Genomic DNA, 22,977 nt, shown 5'->3' with positions numbered 1-22,977 from the left:
CCAGCAAGGCAAATGTTGTGGAAGGTGGTAAAGGAGGAGGAGCTTGTACCAAAGGAAGTATGTGATACACTTAAATCATTTTGCTCTTGGGTGGGCAGTGAGAACTTAGTAACCTGCAACTAACTATCTGCAGTCACCAGTGGTTAACTGGGAATAGAGCCAGACCAGAACAGTGAGGTGAGAGTCTGATTGGTTTTCTCTATGTGTGTGCAAATGACCATGACTGGTCTGCTAGTATTTCCCATAGAGCGGTGTGAGCACCACTGCTAACTTGCAGTGATTTCAGTTGTTTAATATGCATTATTTTTATGTTAACTTATGTATTTCAATGTGTGCAGAAAAATACATTTAGCAATCAAGTATGTGATTTCAGAGATCATATTGCTTAAGACAAGAGTAGAATAGGTGGTACATTTTTGCAAAAAGGGAGCCAATTTTTTAACAAACATTTGGGGTGGCCAAAAAGTTCATTCGGTTTTAAGTAAAAAGACACATTTTTCATTTTCACCAAGAACTTGATTGAACAACGTATTCATTAATCGAAGAAACTTTTTGGCCAACCCAATATTAAGCAAAGAATAGAACAGGTGTTGTTAAGTTGGCAAAAACTGCAAATAACTGAAGTTTGAGACCACTTGGCTAGAGCATGGATTGAATGTTTATTTTAAAGATAATATGATAGAAGCCTAGGAGATATTCTATTAATATAATTATCTTTCTTTCATAGCTGGGCTTTGCAGATCTAAACCTGGCAGAGTTTGCTGGATCAGGAAATACCACTCGTCGCTGTTTACTGGAAGGCTATGATACCAAAAATACAAGACAGGATAATTCCATTCTTAAAGTAAGCACGTTTCTAGATTTACATGTCAACAAATGAGATTCTCTGCCTTTAAATAATCATAGGTATATACTGTCAAGGGCAAGATGGGAGTCAGTATTGAAATCATGAGCTGAACATACCACTGAAATACTCACCATGTAGAAGAAAAAACTATCCAAATCACAGAAGCACTGAAAAGTAACAAATGTTCACCTTCATGATCACATGGTGCTGTAAACGTTCAGGGAAGAGTACACACAACCACTACAGCATAAGGACTTGATGAGTGGAAGGGAAGGAGCATCGTAAATGAATACCTTACAATATGCTTGTAGCTCCCAAGAGGTGATTTCCAAAGCAGCTGCGGTGGGCACATAGAAGTCACTGGGTTCTCTCGCAACAAGTGAAACTCACTTTGGGCATCTGCCCTACTGTTTTCAAGTACCTTCAGGAGCCATGTATTCTGGTGAACCCAGAGGGAATACACACTTCAGAGAGCTGGAGTATTAAATGAAACCAGTAGAGAAAATGTTTGTAAGGTACCTTGCATCTGGTAAAGCTCATTGGATAAACCTTTTGCTGAGTTTTAGTTAGGCTTACCCCATTATGGTAAGTTATCTCATGATAAGAAAGGAAAATAATCCTGAATAAAAACTGAATGGTCAGAAGTTAGTGGACAAAAGAATTACCCTATATCTAACAGTTTTCAAACCCACTTAGTTTATGCCTGGCACTTAATAGATTCTTAATTCATGACTACTGTTAAGGTTTTTGTTACTATTACCATTATCATTATTATTCCCAGAACACAATAAGATCCTATGGCTGATTCTTAAAAGGCAATCAGTACCTAGAGAATAGCAGCATTTCAGAAAGCATTAGCAAAGCTTTAAATTCTGGTCCAACAAAAATATACCATTTCTGAATAATAGTACTCTAGGTATTCATTCATTCATTCAACCAGAATTTTTTGAGTAGCCAGAGGTTTAGGGAGCTTAAGGAGCATAACCCCAGCCACGTGGCAGGAGCGTGGATTATGGCATCAGGGCTCTGTGTTTGTTCTTAGATCTCTGGAGCCCTGTGTAAGCACTTCACCTCAGCCCAACTGTTTCCTCCTCTGTAAAAGGGGAATTGCAGTACTTACCCCAGGGACCTGTTCTTGAGGCCTAAATGAGTTACTGTATGTGATTTTGCCAACACTAGTTGTATGGAATAGAAATCCCTCAGGTTAGCTCATGTAGAAGAGAACTTTAGCTCAAACACAAGGACATTTCATAGAGCCCTAGGGTGGGAAGTGACAACCAGACCTGAACTCCCAGGAGCTAAAGGAGCTTTCTAGGCCTCTCAGGGACTGTTCTTGCCTCTCTGCATTATCATTCTGTCTGTAGACCAACTTCCTGTGGTTACTCACAGCTTCCCTGCCCTCCCTAGAACTTCAGCTGCTAAGTGGCATTGGCTTGCGATGACGTCAGCAGAATCTGGGAGGCGGGGGAGGCTGTTTCCAGAGACCTTCTCTAAAAGGTCTTGGCCTGGTAGGTTTCCCAGAATGTGTTTGCAGTAGTATCCTCACAGAGCCTAGTATACTCTGGGGCAGGGTGGATGTTCTACAGATGCTAACTCCTTCTTTCTAGAAGGTGGCAAGAACATTAAAGTCACATAGTAAGTAGCTTGAGAGAGAAGCTGATGCATTTGGTAGGTAGAGGACATTGAGTACTTCTAAATTTTTTATAGTTTTATTGAGCTATGATTCACTTACCATACATTTCACTCAAAGTACACAGTTGAATGGTTTTTAGTATATTCATAGGTGTGTCCGACTATTGCCATAATCAATTTTAGAACATCTTCATCACCCCAAAAAAGAAACCTCGTATGTGCCCAATAGCAGTCACTTCCCACTTTCCCCCAACTCTCCTCCCTTCCCCCCAGCCTAAACAACCACTAATCTACTCTGTCTATGGATTTACCTATTCCGAACATTTCATATAAATGGGATTATAGAATATGTAATGTTTTGTGTCTGGCTTCTCTAAACTTAGCATAATGTTTTCAAGGTGCATCCATGGTGTAGCATGTGTCAGTACTACACTCCTTTTTGTGGCTAAGTAATATTCCATTGTATGGCTGTACCACATTTTATTTATTCATCAGTTAATGGTCATTTGCCTTGTTGTTTTCACTTTTTAGCTATTATGAACAATGCTGCTATGGACATTCATATACAAGTTTCATTGTGGGCATATATTTTCTTTTCTCTTGGGCATGTATCCAAGAGTAAGTACTCTTGGAGCAGAATTCTTGGGTCACATGGTAACTCTGCTTTTAACCTTTTGCAGAGCTACCGGACTGGTTTTCAAGTGGCTGAAACATTTTACATTCCCATTAGCAGAGTGTATGAGAGTTCACATTTCTCCAAATATTGGGTCCTTTTATTCTTTAGCTTCTTAGAATGGGGAACTGCATAGATAACCCTGTGCATTTCATATTTCAGATGCTGCTAATAGGTATGTGGAGACTTGAATTAAGCATTTAGTCTTCAGGATAAACACATACAGAAATCCTCCAGAGGAAATGCCTCTTACTGTGGGTGAAGGGTCTTGAATAGCTCGGGTGTCAGGAAGATCAGATATTTCTAAGCCTGATCTTTACAAAATATTATAATTGCTTCATGAATGAATTAAATCATGAATGATTAAAAACTACATTCATTCATTCTTGTCCAAAGCTACAGCAAAGGCCAGAAGCATTCTTCTCTTACAGGCCACCAGCAGGCACCCCTGAAAGCATCATTATGGCAAATATGTTGGAGGAAAACATTCCAGACACTTAAACACCACAGGAGTCTGGGAGGAAAGACAGATAAAATAGACCAGAACAGCACACACCCAGAAGATTGTTACCAATGAAGCCCTTGCTTTTTGTTTCCATCTTTTCCACTCTTATATTTGCAGTGACAAAGTTGTTAATGTTGAAAATGATTTTTAACCTATGTCTGTATAAAGCAGCAGTTCAATATTGGATATAACCCAATTCAGTAATCATTTTATTTATAAATAGGAAATACTGGACTAGGTGATGTGGAAGGTGCATAGATTAGCAGAATGTGGCTTCTTCTCTCAAGATTTTTATAATTACAATATTTCTTTTTCTTATGTTTAGGTTTTAATCAGTATGCAACTGATGTCTGGTGACCCATGTTTTAAAACGTAAGTTGATGCTCAGTAAATGACTTATTTGTCTGAAAGTTTAATAGTGATTTATTTGTTTAAATTTTCACATTCATATTATGTAGTGTTTGTAGGCTAATACCAGTGAAGGAATAGTTCCTCTTTTAGGAGACTGACCTGACCCTCACAGAAGTTACTATTACTTATTACCAAACAAACTCTCCATGCTCTAAATTATTTAAGCCATGGGTCTTTTGTCATCTTCAGGTTTTGGGTGAAATTATACAAATTTAACTTTTTAATTTGATCTCTGTAGATTTGTCATTTCTTCAATAAATACCTATTAAGTGCCATGTGCTAGGCCCTAATCTATAGACACTAGAGCAAGGGTCCCCAACCCCCGGGCCACGGACCGGTACCAGTCAGCAGCCTGTTAGGAACCGGGCCGCACAGCAGGAGGTGAGTGGCGGACAAGCCAGCGAAACTTCATCTGCCGCTCCCCATCGCTTGCATTACCGCCTGAACCCCCCCCCCTCCCACCCCCGTCCATGGAAAACTTGTCTTCCAGGAAACAGGTCCCTTCTGCCAAAAAGGTAGGGGACCGCTGCACTAGAGAAACAGCAGTGAAAAAAATAGATCAAGTCCCTGACATCTTGGAGTTTGTACTCTAAGAGGAAAACAAACAGCAAGCTAACAAGTAAATATATACTATAAAGATAGTTATGAATGCTTTGGAGAAAAATAAAGCAGGGTAGGAGAGGCATGGTGCGAGAAGTGTTGCTATTTTATATAGTCAAGGAAGTCCTTCCTGGTAAAGGTGATATTTGAGCAGAGACCTGAGGGAGGTAGGAAGCAAGCCATGCAGATATTTGGGGAAAGAGCATTTGAGACAGCGGTAACAAGGACAAAGGCCTTGAGAGAGGTGGGTGTTTGGCATGTTCAAGTAACTGCCAGGAGACCAATGTGTCTAGAGCAGACTGGGTGAGGAGAAGGGTGATGAGAGATGACACCAGATGATAAAGGATCTTGTAGGCCATTATAGTAATAGTCTCATAGGCCACTTATAATCTGAGTGAGATACAAAGCTACTGGAGTGTTGGGAATTCCCTGACGGTCCAGTGGTTAGGACTCCATGCTTCCACTGCCGGGGCCCGGCTTGGATCCCGGGTCAGGGAACTAAGATCCCATGTGCCGCACGGCGCAGCCCCCCCCAAAAAAAACATGCTACTGGAGGGTTTAAAACAGAGGAGTAAAATGTAAAATTATCAAACCTTCTGGCTCCTAGGTAGAGAATAGACAATTTGTGGGAGCAATGAAGGGGCCAAGGGCAGAAATAGGTAGATGAGTTAGGAGGCTGTTTTGTAATCCAAGGTTTTGGGCCTGAGTAAAGAATGGTGTAAACTTATTGAAATGAGAGAGCCTACAAGAGGAACAGGTTGGGAGCTTGGGTATCAGACATGTTAAGTTTGAGATGTCTATTTAACATCCAGCCAGGCATTTTGATTAGGCAGCCGGATATATCATTATAGGGTTCAGTGGGGAGGCCCAGACTGGAGATACAAATTTGGAAATCATGACATCATCAGCACATAGGTACTGGTTAAAGCCATGAGCTTTGATTAAATGACCTACAGGGAATGAGTATAAATAAAGAAAAGGACCACAGACTGAGGTGTGGGACACTCCTGCATGTTAGAGGTCGGTGAGATAGGGAAGAACCAGCAAAGGAGCAATCAGTGAGATAGGAGGAAGGAACCAAAGGAGACTACTGTCCTGAAACCAGGTAAAGAGTGTGTTTCAAAAAGGACGGAGTAATCAGCTGTGCCACACACTACGGAATTAGGTCACGGAAGACGTGGGCTGAGAATTGACCTATGGATTTTGCGGTATAGAGACCATTGGTGACTCTGACAAGCACTGGTGGAATGCTTTTAGACTACGGCCACGTTGGAGTGGATTAAAGAAAGTTTTGGAGGAGAAAAATTGGAGACAGTGAGTGTAAACAATTCTTATGAGGAATTTTGCTACAAAAAAGGAACAGAAAAACGGGGTCATAAATAAAAAGAGGATGTGGGGTTAAGGGCAGCTTTTTATCTTTTTTTTTTTAAATGGGAGATAGCACAGCATACTTGTATCCTGATATGAATGGTCCAGTAGACAAGGAGAAATGTGGTGCAGAAGACAAAAGGGTCAATTGCTAGAACAGTGTCCTTGGATTGTCAAGAGGGATGAAGACAGAGAGTGTGGATACAGATGCATATATATGAGAAGTGGAAACATATAGAAGTTATTTTCAAATTGCTCCTTTTCTTAGTGATACAGGAAATGAGCTAATCATTGAAGAGCGAGGATGGGAAAGATGGAGGTGGGGGTTTGAGCAAAGAGGAAAAAATGTGTAAAAGTCTTCTCAGAGAGCAAGAGAGTGAGCTGAATGGGAACAGGCAATAGGATGCCTGTCAGCAATCTTGAAGACACTTAATAGTTAAAAATGAAAGTTAGGGACTTCCCTGTTGGCACAGTGGTTAAGAATCCGCCTGCCAGTGCAGGGGACACGGGTTAGGTCGGGGAATATCCCCCACGCCACGGAGCAACTAAGCCCGTGCGTCACAACTACTGAGCCTGTGCTCTAGAGCCCGCGAGCCACAGCTACTGAGCCTGCGTGCCACAACTACTGAAGTCCGCGCACCTAGAGCCCGTGATCCGCAACAAGAGAAGCCACAGCAATAAGAAGCCCACGCACCGCAAAGAAGAGTAGCCCCCGCTCACCACAACTAGAGAAAGCCCACGCGCAACAACGAAGACCCAACACAGCCAAAAATAAATAAATAAGTTTATACCAAAAAATAGTTAATCAGATATCATATAAATATCTGAGAAAAAAAATACATCTAGAAAAGAAAACAATTAATTCCCTAAGCATCAACTTCCATGTAGCAACATCCATGTAGTTCTCTATTTACATACTACTTTATAAAGATGAAAATGTATATATTTAACACAAATCAATTCTTGATTAAAATTATGCATTTTTGTAAAACTTAGCCTTCCTGTGCTGTTTTCTCTCAAACCATAATTTCCTGGCTGCTTTCTTTATTTCCTGCTCTTTTGAGAGTAAACAATTTTTGGTTTCTTAGGTAACAGTATGTTTTCCTAGTGGAATATGTTTAGGGTGAAATGAGAAAATGAGCATTAAAATTTAGTAGAAGAAAATGTATTCATCATTCCTTCTTAGGAGCTTTTTATGAATGTTCGCTTTCTGGCCCTTTCTCTGCCATTTTCTCTATCTGTGAAACTCAAATACTGAAGAGCTCAAAAAGTAGATTCTCTTATGTCCTGTATTATCTCCACAAATGTAATTCTGATACTTTAGAGATTATAGTTATAGATAAAGACTTTTTGGGGGGTAAACTTTGCTATTTTTATTACTTTTAACAAACAGGATATCACATATTAGCCTTCTCCTTTCCTAGACATGTACATATATCAGAATTATCTTCATATAACATATTACCCATCCCTTCCTTTCCTTTAGGACTGTGCCGTTTTGGGGTTGTTTTTTTTTTAACATCTTTATTGGAGTATAACTTCTTTACAGTGGTGTTAGTTTCTGCTTTATAACAAAGTGAATCAGCTGTACATATACATATATCCCCATATCTCCTCCCTCTTGCGTCACCCTCTCACCCTCCCTATCCCACCCCTCCAGGCGGTCACAAAGCACTGAGCTGATCTCCCTGTGCTATGTGGGTGCTTCCAACTAGCTATCTATTTAACATTTGGTAGTATATATATGTCCATGCCACTCTCTCACTTCGTCCCAGCTTACCCTTCCCTCTCCCCATGCCCTCAAGTCCATTCTCTACATATGCGTCTTTATTCCTGTCCTGCCCCTAGGTTCTTCAGAACCATTTTCTTTTTTTTTTTTTTTTTAGATTTCGTTATATATATGTTAGCATATGATATTTGTTTTTCTCTTTCTGACTTACTTCACTCTGTATGACTCTAGGTACATCCACCTCACTACAAATAACTCAATTTTATTTCTTTTCATGGCTGACTAGTATTACATTCTATATATGTGCTACATCTTCTTTATCCGTTCATCTGTTGATGGACACTTAGGTTGCTTCCATGTCCTGGCTATTGTAAATAGAGCTACAGTGAACATTGTGGTACATGACTCTTTTTGAATTATGGTTTTCTCAGGGTATATGCCCAGTAGTGGGATTGCTGAGTCATATGGTAGTTCTATTTTTAGTTTTTTAAGGAACCTCCATACTGTTCTCCACAGTGGCTGTATCAATTTACATTCCCACCAACAGTGCAAGAGGGTTCCCTTTTCTCCACACCCTCTCCAGCATTTATTGTTTCTAGATTTTTTGATGATGCCCATTCTGACTGGTGTGAGATGATACCTCATTGTAGTTTTGATTTGCATTTCTCTAATGATTAATGATTTTGAGCATTCTTTCATGTGTTTGTTGGCAGTCTGTATATCTTCTTTGGAAAAATGTCTATTTAGGTCTTCTGCCCGTTTTTGGATTGGGTTCTTTGTTTTTTTGTTATTGAGCTGCATGAGCTGCTTATAAATTTTGGAGATTAATCCTTTGTCAGTCACTTCATTTGCAAATATTTTCTCCCATTCTGAGGGCTGTCTTGTGGTCTTGTTTATGGTTTCCTTTGCTGTGCAAAAGCTTTGAAGTTTCATTAGGTCCCATTTGTTTATTTTTGTTTTTATTTCCATTTGTCTAGGAGGTGGGTCAAAAAGGATCTTGCTGTGATTTATGTCATAGAGTGTTTTTCCTTTTATTTCTTTTTCTTCTCTGATTCCTGTGGCTAAAACTTACAAAACTGTGTTGAATAATAGTGATGAGAGTGGGCAACCTTCTCTTGTTCCTGATCTTAGAGGAAATGGTTTCAGTTTTTCACCATTGAGAACGATGTTGGCTGTGGGTTTGTAGTATATGGCCTTTATTATGTTGAGGTAGGTTCCCTCTGTGCCTACTTTCTGGAGGTTTTTTTATCATAAATGGATGTTGAATTTTGTCAAAAGCTTTTTCTTCATCTATTGAGAATATCATATTGAGATATTCTCTATTGTGAATATCTCCTTCAATTTATTAATATGGTTTATCACATTGATTGATTTGCATATATTGAATGATCCTTGCATTCCTGGGATAAACACCACTTGATTGTGGGGTATGATCCTTTTAATGTGCTGTTGGATTCCGTTTGCTAGTATTTTGTTGAGGATTTTTTCATCTATGTTCATCAGTGATATTGGCCTGGATATTTCTTTTTTTGTGACATCTTTGTCTGGTTTTCATATCAGGGTGATGGTGGCCTCGTGGAATGAGTTTGGGAGTGTTCCTCCCTCTGCTGTATTTTGGAAGAATTTTTTTTTGCAGGCTGCAGGTTCGTAGTTCCCGTTGTTTTTGGTGTCTGCCCCCAGTAGCTAAGGTTGGTTCAGTGGGTTGTGTAGGCTTCCTGGTGGAGAGGACTACTGCCTGTGTTCTGGTGGATGAGGCTGGATCTTGTCTTTCTGGTGGGCAGGACCACGTCCAGTGGTGTGTTTTGGGGTGTCTGTTACCTTATTATGCTTTTAGGCAGCCTCTCTGCTGATGGGTGGGGTTGTGTTCCTGTCTTGCTAGTTGTTTGGCATAGGGTGTCCAGCACTGTAGCTTGCTGGCCGTTGAGTGGAGCTGGGTCTTAGCGTTGATATGGAGATCTCTGGGAGAGCTTTTGCCGTTTGATATTATGTGGAGCTGAGAGGTCTCTGGTGGACCAATGTCCTGAACTTGGCTTTCCCACCTCAAGAGACACAGGCCAGACACCCAGCCAGAGCACCAAGACCCTGTCAGCTGCATCACTCAGAAGACAAGCGAGAAAAAAAGAAAGAAAGAAAGAAAAATAGAAAATAAAGTTATTAAAATAAAAAAAGTAAAAATTTATTTAAAAATAATTTTTATGTAATAAAGAAAATAATGAAAGAAGAGAGCAACCAAACCAAAAAACAAATCCATCAATGATATCAAGCGCTAAAAACTATACTTAAAAAAAAAAAAAAAACGGAAAGACAGAACCCTAGGACAAATGGTAAAAGCAAAGCTATACAGACAACACACAAAGAAGCATACACATACACACTCCCAAAAAGAGAAGAAGGGAAAAATATATATATATCGTTGCTCCCAAAGTCCAGTGCCTCTATTTTGGGATGACTTGTTGTCTATTCAGGTATTCCACAGATGCAGGGTACATCAAGTTGATTGTGGAGATTTAATCCTCTGCTCCTGAGGCTGCTGGGAGAGATTTCCCTTTCTCTTCTTTGTTCGCACAGCTCCTGGCATTCAGCTTTGGATTTGGCCCTGCCTCTGCATGTAGGTCACCTGAAAGCATCTGTTCTTCGCTCAGACAGGATGGGGTTAAAGGAGCAGCTGATTAGGGGGCTCTGGCTCCTTCAGGCCAGAGTGGAGGGAGGGGTACGGAATGCGGGGTGAGCCTGTGGCGGCAGAGATCAGTGTGACGTTGCACCAGCCTTAGGTGCACCATGTGTTCTCCCAGGGAAGTTGTCCCTGGATCACGGGACCCTGGCAGTGGCGGGCTGCGCAGGCTCCTGGGAGGAGAGGTGTAGATAGTGACCTGTGCTTGCCCACAGGCTTCTTGGTGGCTGCAGCATCAGCCTTAGCGTCTCATGCCCATCTCTGGTGGCCGCGCTGATAGCTGTGGCTTGTGCCCATCTATAGAGCTCATTTAGACAGTGCTCTGAATCCCCTCTCCTCGCGCACCCCGAAACAATGGTCTCTTGCCTCTTTGGCAGCTCCAGACTTTTTCCCGGACTCCCTCCCGGCTAGCTGTGGCGCACTAGCCCCATTCAGGCTGTGTTCACGCTGCCAACCCCAGTCCTCTCCCAGGGATCCAACCTCCGAAGCCCAAGCCTCAGCTCCCAGACCCGCCCGCCCCAGCGGGTGAGCAGACAAGCCTCCCGGGCTGGTGAGTGCCGGTCGGCACCAATCCTCTGTGCGGGAATCTCTCCGCTTTGCCCTCCGCACCCGTGTTGCTGCGCTCTCCGCGGCTCCGAAGCTTACCCCCCTCCGCCACCCGCAGTCTCCGCCCGCGAAGGGGCTTCCTAATGTGTGGAAACCTTTCCTCCTTCACAGCTCCCTCCCACTGGTGCAGGTCCCGTCCCTATCGTTTTGTCTCTGTTTATTATTTTTTCTTTTGCCCTACCCAGTACGTGGGGGAGTTTCTTGCCTTTTGGGAGGTCTGAGGTCTTCTGCCAGCGTTCAGTAGGTGTTCTGTAGGAGTTGTTCCACATGTAGATGTATTTCTGATGTATTTGTGGGAGGAAGGTGATCTCCACGTTTTACTCCTGCGCCATCTTGAAGGTCTGTCCTGTGCCGTTTTATAATCTATCCCATATGCAGCTCATCTCAGTGCTGCATGCTGATTATCTGCTCTCCATGTCACCGCTCCTCAGGGGGCTCAAAGGACTAAGCAAATCCCCTGCATCAGAGCTAAGAATCCCCAGCACAACCCATTCACACACAGCGGAGTGGCTAGGGAAAGACTTTTATAACTCATTAAAATAAACGAACTTTACTTAATCCCCAGAAACGTGTAAGTATTTCTCAGGAGAATCAAACTCCCAATATTTGTTTTCTCTTTTCTTTGAGTATCTGAAATTGTGCAGCTGTCAGTAGAAAAGGGACAGCTCTAACATCCGTGTACTTACTGAGTATGGATTGAATAGAAAAATGTTTGAACTGCTGATGTGAAAAGTAAATTCTTTTTACCAGGTTGTATTTCAGTGTATATCAAATATGTAAAATCACAGTACTTGGGAATTCCCTGGTGGTCCAGTGGTTAGAACTCCATGCTTTCACTGCCAAGGGCCCAGTTTTTAAGGTATGGGTATAATGCAAGTTCACTTTTTACTGATGAGGAACCTAAAGCACAGAGCAATTGAGGGACTTGACTGAGTATTTGTCTATAAGACAAAGTTGTAAATAACTGCTGGAGAGGGTCATTGTACTCTTCTCTCTGCTTTTGTCTGTCTTTTAATTTTTCATGATACAAGTTTTCAAAAACCTTCCAGAGAAACAGACAAGAGTGTAGCAGATTCTTAGCACTCTGAGTTAAATTCTAGTTTTGATATTCTATGAACAGATCTGTGACTTAGATCGAACAATTTTTCAGAAACACAAATTTTATACTAAAGCCCGTACTTATGAAGAAGACAGCTGGTAAGTCAGCCTCTAACCACTTGCCCTAAACTCCGCTTTATAGTTCTCTACAATTTGTCAAATACCCAGCAGCTCTCAAAAAGAATGAAGCTGACTCTGAAGAGAAAGCCAACCACTAATGCCTATGAAAAGGATATTTTAAAGGAGAAATTATAGGTACTGGCATTTAATGATTTTGTGGTAAAGCAGATCTAGGGATGATACACTCTCTTGAATAGCTAGGATTCTGGAGCGTTTATATTCTAGAAAGGAGGAAATTACCACTTGTCCAAATGATTTAATGAATATTACTGTGTCCCAATTTAATTCTTGAAACAACTCTGTGGTGTGAGAACATTGAGGCTCAGAGGTTACAGAACTAATTTGTCCAACTCCCCAGTTTTCTCTCATTCAGTACATGTGCATAGATCGCCTACCCTTTGCTAACATTTACCAAACTCAATAAGACCAACCCCCTGCTCTGAAGGATTCACTATTTATATGGGAGACAGAGGCACAACATATGATGTTACTGAGGCATAGAGGAGAGTCCTTAACTACTCCTCCTTGAAAGCCAGGAAAGTCTTCACTGAGGGGGTGACACTGAGCTAAGTTTAAAAGGATGAATAGGAAATCACTAAGCAGGGGAGGGTGGGTAGAGACATTCCAGGAAGAGAAAACAGCTTGCACAAGTTTATAGCATTGTTACAGGGCATGGAGAGAATATTTATGAAATACCAAGTAGGTAGCTGTGTCATTTAGGAGGTCATTTTTCACATACTCTTAACATTACATGAAATTAAAATAATCCCATCCCTTTCATTCTGAAATTGAACTACATTAAACAATTTCTGATAAGAGATCTAAAAACATTTTCAGAACAAAAGGGATAATAGAATAAAAAAGTGGCACGTGATATGCACTCAGTGATTATTTATTCAGCAATTTGAAATTCTCCTAGTAGCTGTTAGGAGATTTCTCCTAATAGCTGTTAGAAGATTAGGAGATTTCTCCTAATAGCTGTTAGGAGATATTTCCTAATAGCTGTTAGGAGATTTCAAATTCTAAATTTGCTAAAATTTTAGATCCTAAATTTGCCTTAATATCAGTCCCTGTGGTTAATGAATTTTCTCCATAATGCTTAGTTGCCCCAGTGTTAGATCAGTTTGTACAGATGGCTGAAATTATCAAGGGTTGGGGTTCTTCAGATTTTTTGAGACTGCAGAATGAGTAGCTCCAAACTGAAGGTATTGCTCAAAGTGATATGGCTGTGAAGTCAAGCTGGACAGGGAAGAGCGGAGCCAGAGGGATACTGATGGAGAGGGAGAAAGGGAAGAGGCCACACGGGGGGAGTTCTGAAGGGCTGGAAAACAGGTCTAAGAGGTAGATGGTTGGAGACACTGTAATCAGGCCAGCTGTGAAAGGAAAAACAAAAGATAGTGGCATTAGAAAGATAAGAATTTAGGGAGGTTCCCTGGCCGTCCAGTGGTTAGAACTGGGTGCTTTCACTACTGTGGCCCCGGCTTCAATCCCTGGTCACAGAACTAAGATCCCACAAGCCATGCGGCATGGCCAAAAGAGTAAAAATAAGAATTTAGACAGGCAGGAATGCATCGCCATCAGTGATCAGTGACTGTGACTACAGACTCCATTCTTTGTAAGTGTATGTCCTTTACATGTTAGTATTTCTTATAGAATATTGAATGCAGGAGGTTTTTCACCAAGCTGTTTGACATTGTTTAAAAATATGCATTTTGGTAATTGAAGAGGTAGGTCTAGGCCAGACTGCAAAGGGCCTTGTATTGCCATTCTGAGAACTTTGAGCTTTATCCCATAGGAAGCTATTGAAGCATTTTTTTGTTTGTTTTTTGACATCTTTATTGAAGTATAATTGCTTTACAATGTTGTGTTAGTTTCTGCTATATAACAAAGTAAATCAGCTATATGTATACATATATCCCCATATCCCCTACCTCTTGTGTTTCCCTCCCACCCTCGCTATCCCTCCCCTCTAGGTAGTCACAAAGCACCGAGCTGATCTCCCTGTGCTATGCGGCTGCTTCCCACTAGCTATCTATTTTACATTTGGTAGTGTATATATGTCTATGCCACTCTCTCACTTCGTCCCAGCTTACCCTTCCCCCTCCCTGTGTCCTCAGGTCCATTCTCTAAGTCTGTGTCTTTATTCCTGTCCTGCCCCTAGGTTCATCAGAACCTTTTTTTTTTTTATTTTAAGATTCCATATATATGTGTTAGCATACGGTATTTGTTTTTCTCTTTCTTTCTTCACTCTGTATGACAGACTCTAGGTCCATCCACCTCACTACAAATAGTTCAATTTCATTTCTCTTTATGGCTGAGTAATATTCCATTGTATATATGTGCCACATCTTCTTTATCCATTCATCTGTCGATGGACACTTAGGTTGCCCCCATGTCCTGGCTATTGTAAATAGTGCTGCAGTGAACATTGTGGTACATGTCTCTTTTTGAATAATGGTTTTCTCAGGGTATATGCCCATTAGTGGGATTGCTGGGTCATATGGTAGTTGTATTTTTAGTTTTTTAAGGAACCTCCCTACTCTTCTCCATAGTGGCTGTATCAATTTACATTCCCACCAACAGTGCAGTAGGGTTCCCTTTCCTCCACACCCTCTACAGCATTTACTGTTTGTAGATTTTTTGGTGATGGCCATTCTGACTGATGTGAGTTGATACCTCATTGTGGTTTTCATTAGCATTTCTCTAACGATCAGTGATGTTGAGCATCCTTTCATGTGTTTGTTGGCAATCTGTATATCTTCCTTGGAGGAATGTCTATTTAGGTCTTCTGCCCATTTTTGGATTGGGTTATTTGTTTTTTTTGATATTGAGCTGGATAAGCTGATTGTATATTACGGAGATTAATACTTTATCAGTTACTTCATTTACAAATATTTTCTACCATTCTGAGGGTTGTCTTTTCGTCTTGTTTATGTTTTCCTTTGCTGTGCAAAAGCTTTTAAGTTGTATTAGGTCCCAGTTGTTTATTTTTGTTTTTATTTCCATTTCTCTAGGAGGTGGGTCAAAAAGTATCTTGCTGTGATTTATGTCATAGAGTGTTCTGCCTATGTTTTCCTCTAAGAGTTTGATAGTGTCTGGCCTTACATTTAGGTCTTTAATCCATTTTGAGTTTATTTTTGCGTATGGTGTTAGGGAGTGTTCTAATTTCATTCTTTTACATTTAGCTGTCCAGTTTTCCCATTACCACTTACTGAAGAGGTTATCTTTTCTCCATTGTGTATTCTTGCCTCCTTTATCAAAGATAAGGTGACCATATGTGCATGAGTTTATCTCTGGGCTTTCTGTTCTGTTCCACTGATCTATATTTCTGTTTTTGTGCCAGTACCATACTGTCTTGATTACTCTAGCTTTGTAGTATAGTCTGAAATCAGGAAACCTGATTCCTCCAGCTCCGTTTTTCTTTCTCAGGATTGCTTTGGCTATTTGGGGTCCTTAGTATTTCCATACAAATTGTGCAAGTTTTTGTTCTAGTTCGCGAAAAATGCCATTGGTAGCTTGATAGGGATTGCATTGAATCTTTAGATTGCTTTGGGTAGTATAGTGTTTTTCACAATGTTTATTCTTCCAGTCCAAGAACATGGTATATCTCTCCATCTGTTTGTATCATCTTTAATTTCTTTCATCAGTATCTTATAGTTTTCTACATGCAGGTCTTTTGTCTCCTTAGGTAGGTTTATTCCTAGTTATTTTATTCTTTTTGTTGCAATGGTAAATGGGAGTGTTTCCTTAATTTCTCTTTCAGATTTTTCATCATTCATATATAGGAATGCCAGAGATTTCTGTGCATTAATTTTGTATCCTTCTACTTTACCAAATTCATTGATTAGCTCTAGTAGTTTTCTGGTATCATCTTCAGCATTCTCTATGTATAGTATTATGTCATCTGCAAACAGGGACAGTTTTACTTCTTATTCTCCGATTTGGATTCCTTTTATTTCTTTTTCTTCTCTGATTGCTATGGCCAAAACTTCCAAAACCATGTTGAATAATAGTGGTGAGAGTAGGCAGCCTTGTCTTGTTCCTGATCTTAGATGAAATGGTTTCAGTTTTTCACCATTGAGAACAATGTTGGCTGTGGGTTTGTCATATATGGCCTTTATTATGTTGAGGTAGGTTCCCTCTATGCCTACTTTCTGGAGAGTTTTTATCATAAATGAGTGTTGAATTTTGTCAAAAGTTTTTCCTGAATCAATTGAGATTATCATATGTTTTTTATCCTTCAGTTTGTTAATATGGTGTATTGATTGCTTTGCATATATTGAAGAATCCTTGCATTCCTAGGATAAACCCCACTTGATTGTGGGGTATGATCCTTTTAATGTGCTGTTGGATTCTGTTTGCTAGTATTTTGTTGAGGATTTTTGCATCTGTGTTCATCAGTGATATTGGCCTGGAATTTTCTTTTTTTGTGACATCTTTGTCTGGTTTGGTTATCAGGGTGATCGTGGTCTCATAGAATGAGTTTGGGACTGTTCCTCCCTCTGCTGTATTTTGGAAGAGTTTGAGAAGGAAGGGTGTTAGCTCTTCTCTAAGTGTTTGATAGAATTTGCCAGTGAAGCCATCTGGTCCTGGGCTTTTGTTTGTTGGAAGATTTTTAATCACAGTTTCAATTTCAGTGCTTGTGATTGGTCTTTTAATATTTTCTGTTTCTTCCTGGTTCAGTCTCGGAAGGTTGGACTTTTCTAAGAATTTGTCCATTTCTTCCAGGTTGTCCATTTTATTGGCATATAGTTGCTTGTAGTAATCTCTCATGATCCTTTGTGTTTCTGCAGTGTCAGTTGTTACTTCTCCTTTTCCATTTCTAGTTCTATTGATTTGAGTCTTCTCCCGTTTTTTCTTGATGAGTCTGGCTAATGGTTTATTATTTCTGTCTATCTTCTCAAAGAACAAGCTTTCAGTTTTATTGATGTTTGCTATTGTTTCCTTCATATCTTTTTCATTTATTTCTGATCTGATCTTTATGATTTCTTTCCTTCTGCTAACATTGGGGTTTTCTTGTTCTTCTTTCTCTAATTTCTTTAGGTGTAAGGTTAGGTTGTTTATTTGAGATTTTTGTTGTTTCTTGAAGTAGGATGGTTTTGCTCTAAATTTCCCTCTTAGGACTGCTATTGCTGCATCCCATAGGTTTTGGGTTGTCGTGTTTTCATTGTCATTTTTTTTTAGGTATTTTTTGGTTTCCTCTTTGATTTCTTCAGTAATCTCTTGGTTATTTAGTAGCATATTATTTAGCCTCCATGTGTTTGTAATTTTTAACATTTTTTTCCTTGTAATTGATATCTAGTGTCTAGTCTCATAGTGTTGTGGTTGGAAAAGTTACTTGATATGATTTCAGTTTTCTTAAATTTACTGAGGTTTGATTTGTGACCCAGGATTTGATCTATCCTGGAGAATGTTCATGAGCACTTGAGAAGAAAGTGTATTCTGTTGTTTTTGGATGTAATGTCCTATAAATATCAATGAAGTCCATCTTGTTTAATGTGTCATTTAAAGCTTGTGTTTCCTTATTTATTTTCATTTTGATGTTCTGTCCATTGATGATAGTGGGGTGTTAAAGTTCCCACTATTATTATGTTACTGTCGATTTCCCCTTTTATGGCTGTTAGCATTTGCCTTCTGTATTGAGGTGCTCCTATGTTTGTTGCATAAATATTTACAATTGTTATATCTTCTTCTTGGATTGATCCCTTGATCATTATGTAGTGTCCTTCTTTGTCTCTTGTAATAGTCTTTATTTTAAAGTCTATTTTGTCTGATATGAAAATTGCTACTCCAGCTTTCTTTTGATTTCTATTTGCATAGAATATCTTTTTCCTACCCCTCAATTTCAGTCTGTATGTGTCCCTAGGTCTGAAGCGAGTCTGTTGTAGACAACATATATATGGGCCTTGTTTTTGTATCCATTCCGCCAGTCTATGTCTTTTGGTTGGAGCATTTAATCCATTTACATTTAAGGTAATTATCAATATGTATGTTCCTATATCCATTTCTTAATTGTTTTGGGTTTGTTATTGTAGTCTTTTCCTTCTCTTGTGTTTCCTGCCTAGAGAAGTTCCTTTAGCGTTTGTTGTAAAGCTGGTTTGGTGGTGCTGAATTCTCTTAACTTTTGCTTGTCTGTAAAGGTGTTCATTTTTCCGTTGAATCTGAATGAGATCCTTCCTGGGTAATGTTGGTTTCATCACTTTAGTTTTTTAACCTCTTTATTGAAGTGTAATTGCTTTACAATGGTGTGTTAGTTTCTGCTATGTAACAAAGTGAATCAGCTGGACATATACATATATCCCCATATCCCCTCCCTCATATGTCTCCCTTCCACCCTCCCTATTCTACCCCTCTAGATGGACACAAAGAACCGGGCTGATCTCCTTGTGCTATGCAGCTGCTTCCCACTAGCTATCTGTTTTACATTTGGTAGTGTATATATGTCCATGCCACTGTCTCACTTCGTCCCAGCTTACCTTTCTCCTTCCCCGTGTCCTCAGGTCCATTCTCTAAGTCTGTGGCTTTATTTCTGTCCTGCCCCTAGGTTCTTCAGAACCCTTTTTTTTTTTTAGATTCCATATATATGTGTTAGCCTTCAGTATTTGTTTTTCTCTTTCTGACTTACTTCACTCTCTATGACAGTCTCTAGGTCCATCCACCTCACTACAAATAACTCAATTTCGTTTCTTTTTATGGCTGAGTAATATTCCATTGTATATATGTGCCAGTTCTGATTTATCCATTCTGTCGATGGACACTTAGGTTGCTTCCATGTCCTGACTATTGTAAATAGAGCTGCAGTGAACATTGTGGGCCATGACTCTTTTTGAATTATGATTTTCTTAGAGTATATGCCCAGTAGTGGGATTGCTGGGTCGTATGGTAGTTTTATTGTTAGATTTCTAAGGAACCTCCATACTGTTCCTCATAGTGCCCTTTCATCACTTTAAATGTGTCCTGCCACTCCCTTCCGGCTTGCAGAGTTTCTGCTGAAAGATCAGCTGTTCACCTTATGGGGATTCCCTTGTATGTTATTTGTTGCTTTTCCCTTGCTGCTTTTAATATTTTTTCTTTGTATTTAATTTTTGATAGTTTAATTTTTATATGTCTTGGCATGTTTCTCCTTGCAGTTATCCTGTATGGAACTCTCTGCACTTCCTGGACTTGATTGACTATTTCCTTTCCTGTGTTAGGGAAATTTTCAACTATAATCTCTTCAAATAGTTTCTCAGACCGTTTCTTTTTCTCTTGTTCTTCTGGGACACTTATAAATCAAATGTTGGTGCATTTAATTTGTCCCAGTGGTCTCTGAGAGTGTCCTCAGTTCTTTTCATTCTTTTTTCTTTATTCTGCTGTGCAGTAGTTATTTCCACTATTTTATCTTCCAGGTCACTTTTCCATTCTGCTGCCTCAGTTATTCTGCTATTGATTCCTTCTAGTGAATTTTTAATTTCATTTATTGCATTGTTCATCACTGTTTGTTTGCTCTTTAGTTCTTCTAGTTCTTCTAGGTCCTTGTTAAACGTTTCTGGTATTTATTCTATTTCCAAGATTTCGGATCATCTTTACTATCATTACTCTGAATTCTTTTTCAGGTAGACTGCCTATTTCCTCTTCATTTGTTTGATCTGGTGGGTTTTTATCTTGCTCCTTCATCTGCTGTGTGTTTTTCTGTCTTCTCATTTTCTTTACCTTACCGTGTTTGGGGTTTCCTTTTTGCAGGCTGCAGGTTCGTAGTTCCTTTTGTTTTTGGTCTCTGCCCCCAGTGGGTGAGGTTGATTCAGTGAGTTGTGTAAGCTTCCTGGTGGAGGGGACGGGTACCTGTATTCTGGTAGGTGGGTCTGTATCTTGTCTTTCTGGTAGGCAGGGCCACGTCTGGTGGTGTGTTTTCTGATGTCTGTGAACTTAGTATGATTTTAGGCAGCCTCTCTGCTAATGGGTGGGGTTGTGTTCCTGTCTTGCTAGTTGATTTGCATGGGACATCCAGCACTGGAACTTACCGGCCATTGGGTGGAGCTGGGTCTTAGCATTGAGACAGAGATCTTTGGGAGAGCTCTCACTGATTGATATTACATGGGGCTGGGAGGTCTCTGGTGATCCAATATCCTGAACTCGGCTCTCCCACCTCAGAGGCTCAGGCCTGACACCAAGGCGGAACACCAAGACCCTGTCAGCCACACGGCTCAGAAGAAAGGGAGAAAAAAAGAAAGAAAAGAAAATTATTAAAATAAAAGTATTTTTAAAATAATAATAATGAAAAAAAAGAAAGAGCAACCAAACCAATAAACAAATCCACCAGTGATGACAAGCACTAAAAACTACAGTAAGATAAACATAAAAATCATTCGCAGACAGCAGACCCCAAATCTACAGTTGCTCCCAAAGTCCACTGCCTCAATTTTGGGATGATTCATTGTCTATTAAGGTTTGATGCAGGGTGCATCAAATTGATTGTGGGGATTTAATCTGCTGCTCCTGAGGCTGCTGGAGATTTCCCTTTCTCTTCTTTGTTCACACAGCTCCTGGGGTTCAGCTTTGGTTCTGGCCCACCTCTGTGTATAGGCCGCCCTCGGGCATCTGTTCCAGCCCAGACAGGGTGGGGTTAAAGGAGCAGCTGATTAGGGGGCTCTGGCTCACTCAGGCTGGGGGGAGGGAGGCTTATGGTAGTTATAATTGGAATGCGGGGCGAGCTTGTGGAGGCAGAGGCGAGTATGATGTTTCAGCAGCCTGAGGTGCGCCTTGTGTTCTCACAGGTTCCTGGCAGTGGCGTGTTGCACAGGCTCCTGGGGGCGGGGGGTGTGGATAGTGACCTGCGCTTACACACAGGCTTCTTGGTGGCTGCAGCAGCAGCATTAGCATTTCATGCTTGTCTCTGTTGTCCGAGCTGATAGCCATGGCTCACGCCCATCTCTGAAGCTCATTTAGGCGGTGCTCTGCCTTCTGTGGGCAGACAGGGAAGGAATCCCCTCTCCTCGTGCACCCTGAAACAATGGTCTCTTGCCTCTTCTGCAGGTCCAGCCTTTTTCCCAGACTCCCTCCCGGCTAGCTGTGGTGCACTAGCCCCATTCAGGCTGTGTTCACGCAGCCAACCCCAGTCCTCTCCCTGGGACCTGACCTCCAAAGCCCAAGCCTCAGCTCCCAGCCCCCTCCCGTCCCAGCAGGTGAGCAGACAAGCCTCTCAGGCTGGTGAGTGCTGGTCAGCACCGATCCTCTGTGCAGGAATCTCTCCGCTTTGCCCTCCGCACCCCTGTTGCTGCGCTCTCCTCCGTGGCGCTGAAGCTTTCCCCCTCTGCCACCCGCAGTCTCCACCCGCTAAGGGGCTTCCTAGTGTGTGGAAACTTTTCTTCCTTCACAGCTCCTTCCCCCTGGTGCAGGTCCTGTCCCTATTCTTTTGTCTCTGTTTTTTCTTTTTTCTTTTGCCCTACCCAGTACGTGGGGAATTTCTTGCCTTTTGGGAGGTCTGAGGTCTTCTGCCAGCGTTCAGTAGGTGTTCTGTAGGAGTTGTTCCACGTGTAGATGTATTTCTGATGTATTTGTGGGGAGGAAGGTGATCTCCATGTCTTACTCCTCTGCCATCTTTAAGGTCCCCTACTATTGAAGTGTTTTAAATCAGACAGTAACATGTTCATATGCACATTCAGAAAGACCACAGTAAGAGTAGCATGGAATAGAGGTAGGCAGACTAGCTAGGAGACTCTTGCACTCATCCAGGTACAAAGGCCAAACTCAATTAATTGGTGGAGGCAGAGAAGAGATCATGAATAGGAAAAATATTAAGAGAGAGGGCTTCCCTGGTGGCACAGTGGTTGAGAGTCCACCTGCCGATGCAGGGGACATGGGTTCGTGCCCCGGTCCGGGATGATCCCACATGCCGTGGAGCGGCTGGGCCCATGAGCCATGGCCGCTGAGCCTGTGCTCCGCAACGGGAGAGGCCACAACAGTGAGAGGCCTGCGTACTGCAAAAAAAAAAAAAAAAAAAAAAATGTTAAGAGAGAATCTGCGGGGTGTGGAAATTGATTGGATATGAAGAAAAGTGAATAGGAAGGAGACAGAGGCAATATCTAGGATTCTAGTTTTGGTGACTTTTTTTTTTTTTTTTTGTGGTCCGTGCCATGCAGCTTGCAGGGCCATGGCAGTGAAAGCGTGAAATCCTAACCACTAGGCCACCAAGGAACTCCTTTTTTTTTTTTTATCAAAGTATAATTGATTTACAATATTGTGTTAGTTTCAGGTATACAGCAGAGTGCTTCAGTTATGTATTTTTTTCATATTATTTTCCATTATAGGTTATTATTAGATATTGTATATAATTCCCTGTGCTATACAATAAATTCTTGATGCATATCTATTTAATGTATAGTAGTTTGTGTCTGTTAATCCCATACTCCTAATTTATCCCTCCCTTTCCCCTTTGGTAACCATAAATTTGTTTTCTATGTCTGTGAGTCTCTTTCTGTTTTGTATATAGATTCATTGTATTATTTTTTTGACTCCACATTTAAATGATATAATGTTAGTCTTTGTCTGACTTACTTCATTAAGTGTAATATTCTCCAAGTTCATCCATATTGCTGCATATGGCAGTATTTCATTTTTATGGCTGAGTAATTTTCCATTTTATATATGCGCCACATCTTCTTTATCCATTCATCTGTTGATGGACACTTAGGTTGCTTCCGTGTCCTGGCTATTGTAAATAGAGCTGCAATGAACATTG

At 40.8% G+C, this 22,977-nt stretch overlaps 1 protein-coding gene across 2 annotated transcripts in view; it reads left to right on the top strand.

The window, feature by feature from the left end:
* The window catches only part of EEIG2 (EEIG family member 2), a 93,015-nt gene that overhangs the window by 51,162 nt on the left and 18,876 nt on the right, over positions 1-22,977 (top strand). For both annotated transcript variants that reach the window (XM_024742138.1, XM_024742139.1), the window contains exons 4-5: positions 728-844; positions 3,983-4,029. In XM_024742138.1, coding sequence (XP_024597906.1) covers positions 728-844; positions 3,983-4,029 — 164 coding nt within the window. The remainder of the gene's footprint in view (positions 1-727; positions 845-3,982; positions 4,030-22,977) is intronic.

The sequence above is a fragment of the Neophocaena asiaeorientalis genome, unplaced genomic scaffold (assembly GCF_003031525.2).
Source record: "Neophocaena asiaeorientalis asiaeorientalis breed wild unplaced genomic scaffold, Neophocaena_asiaeorientalis_V1.1 scaffold35, whole genome shotgun sequence".
In the NCBI taxonomy this organism is placed as follows: Eukaryota; Metazoa; Chordata; class Mammalia; order Artiodactyla; family Phocoenidae; genus Neophocaena; species Neophocaena asiaeorientalis.
This window is presented reverse-complemented; position numbering and strand designations above follow the sequence as displayed.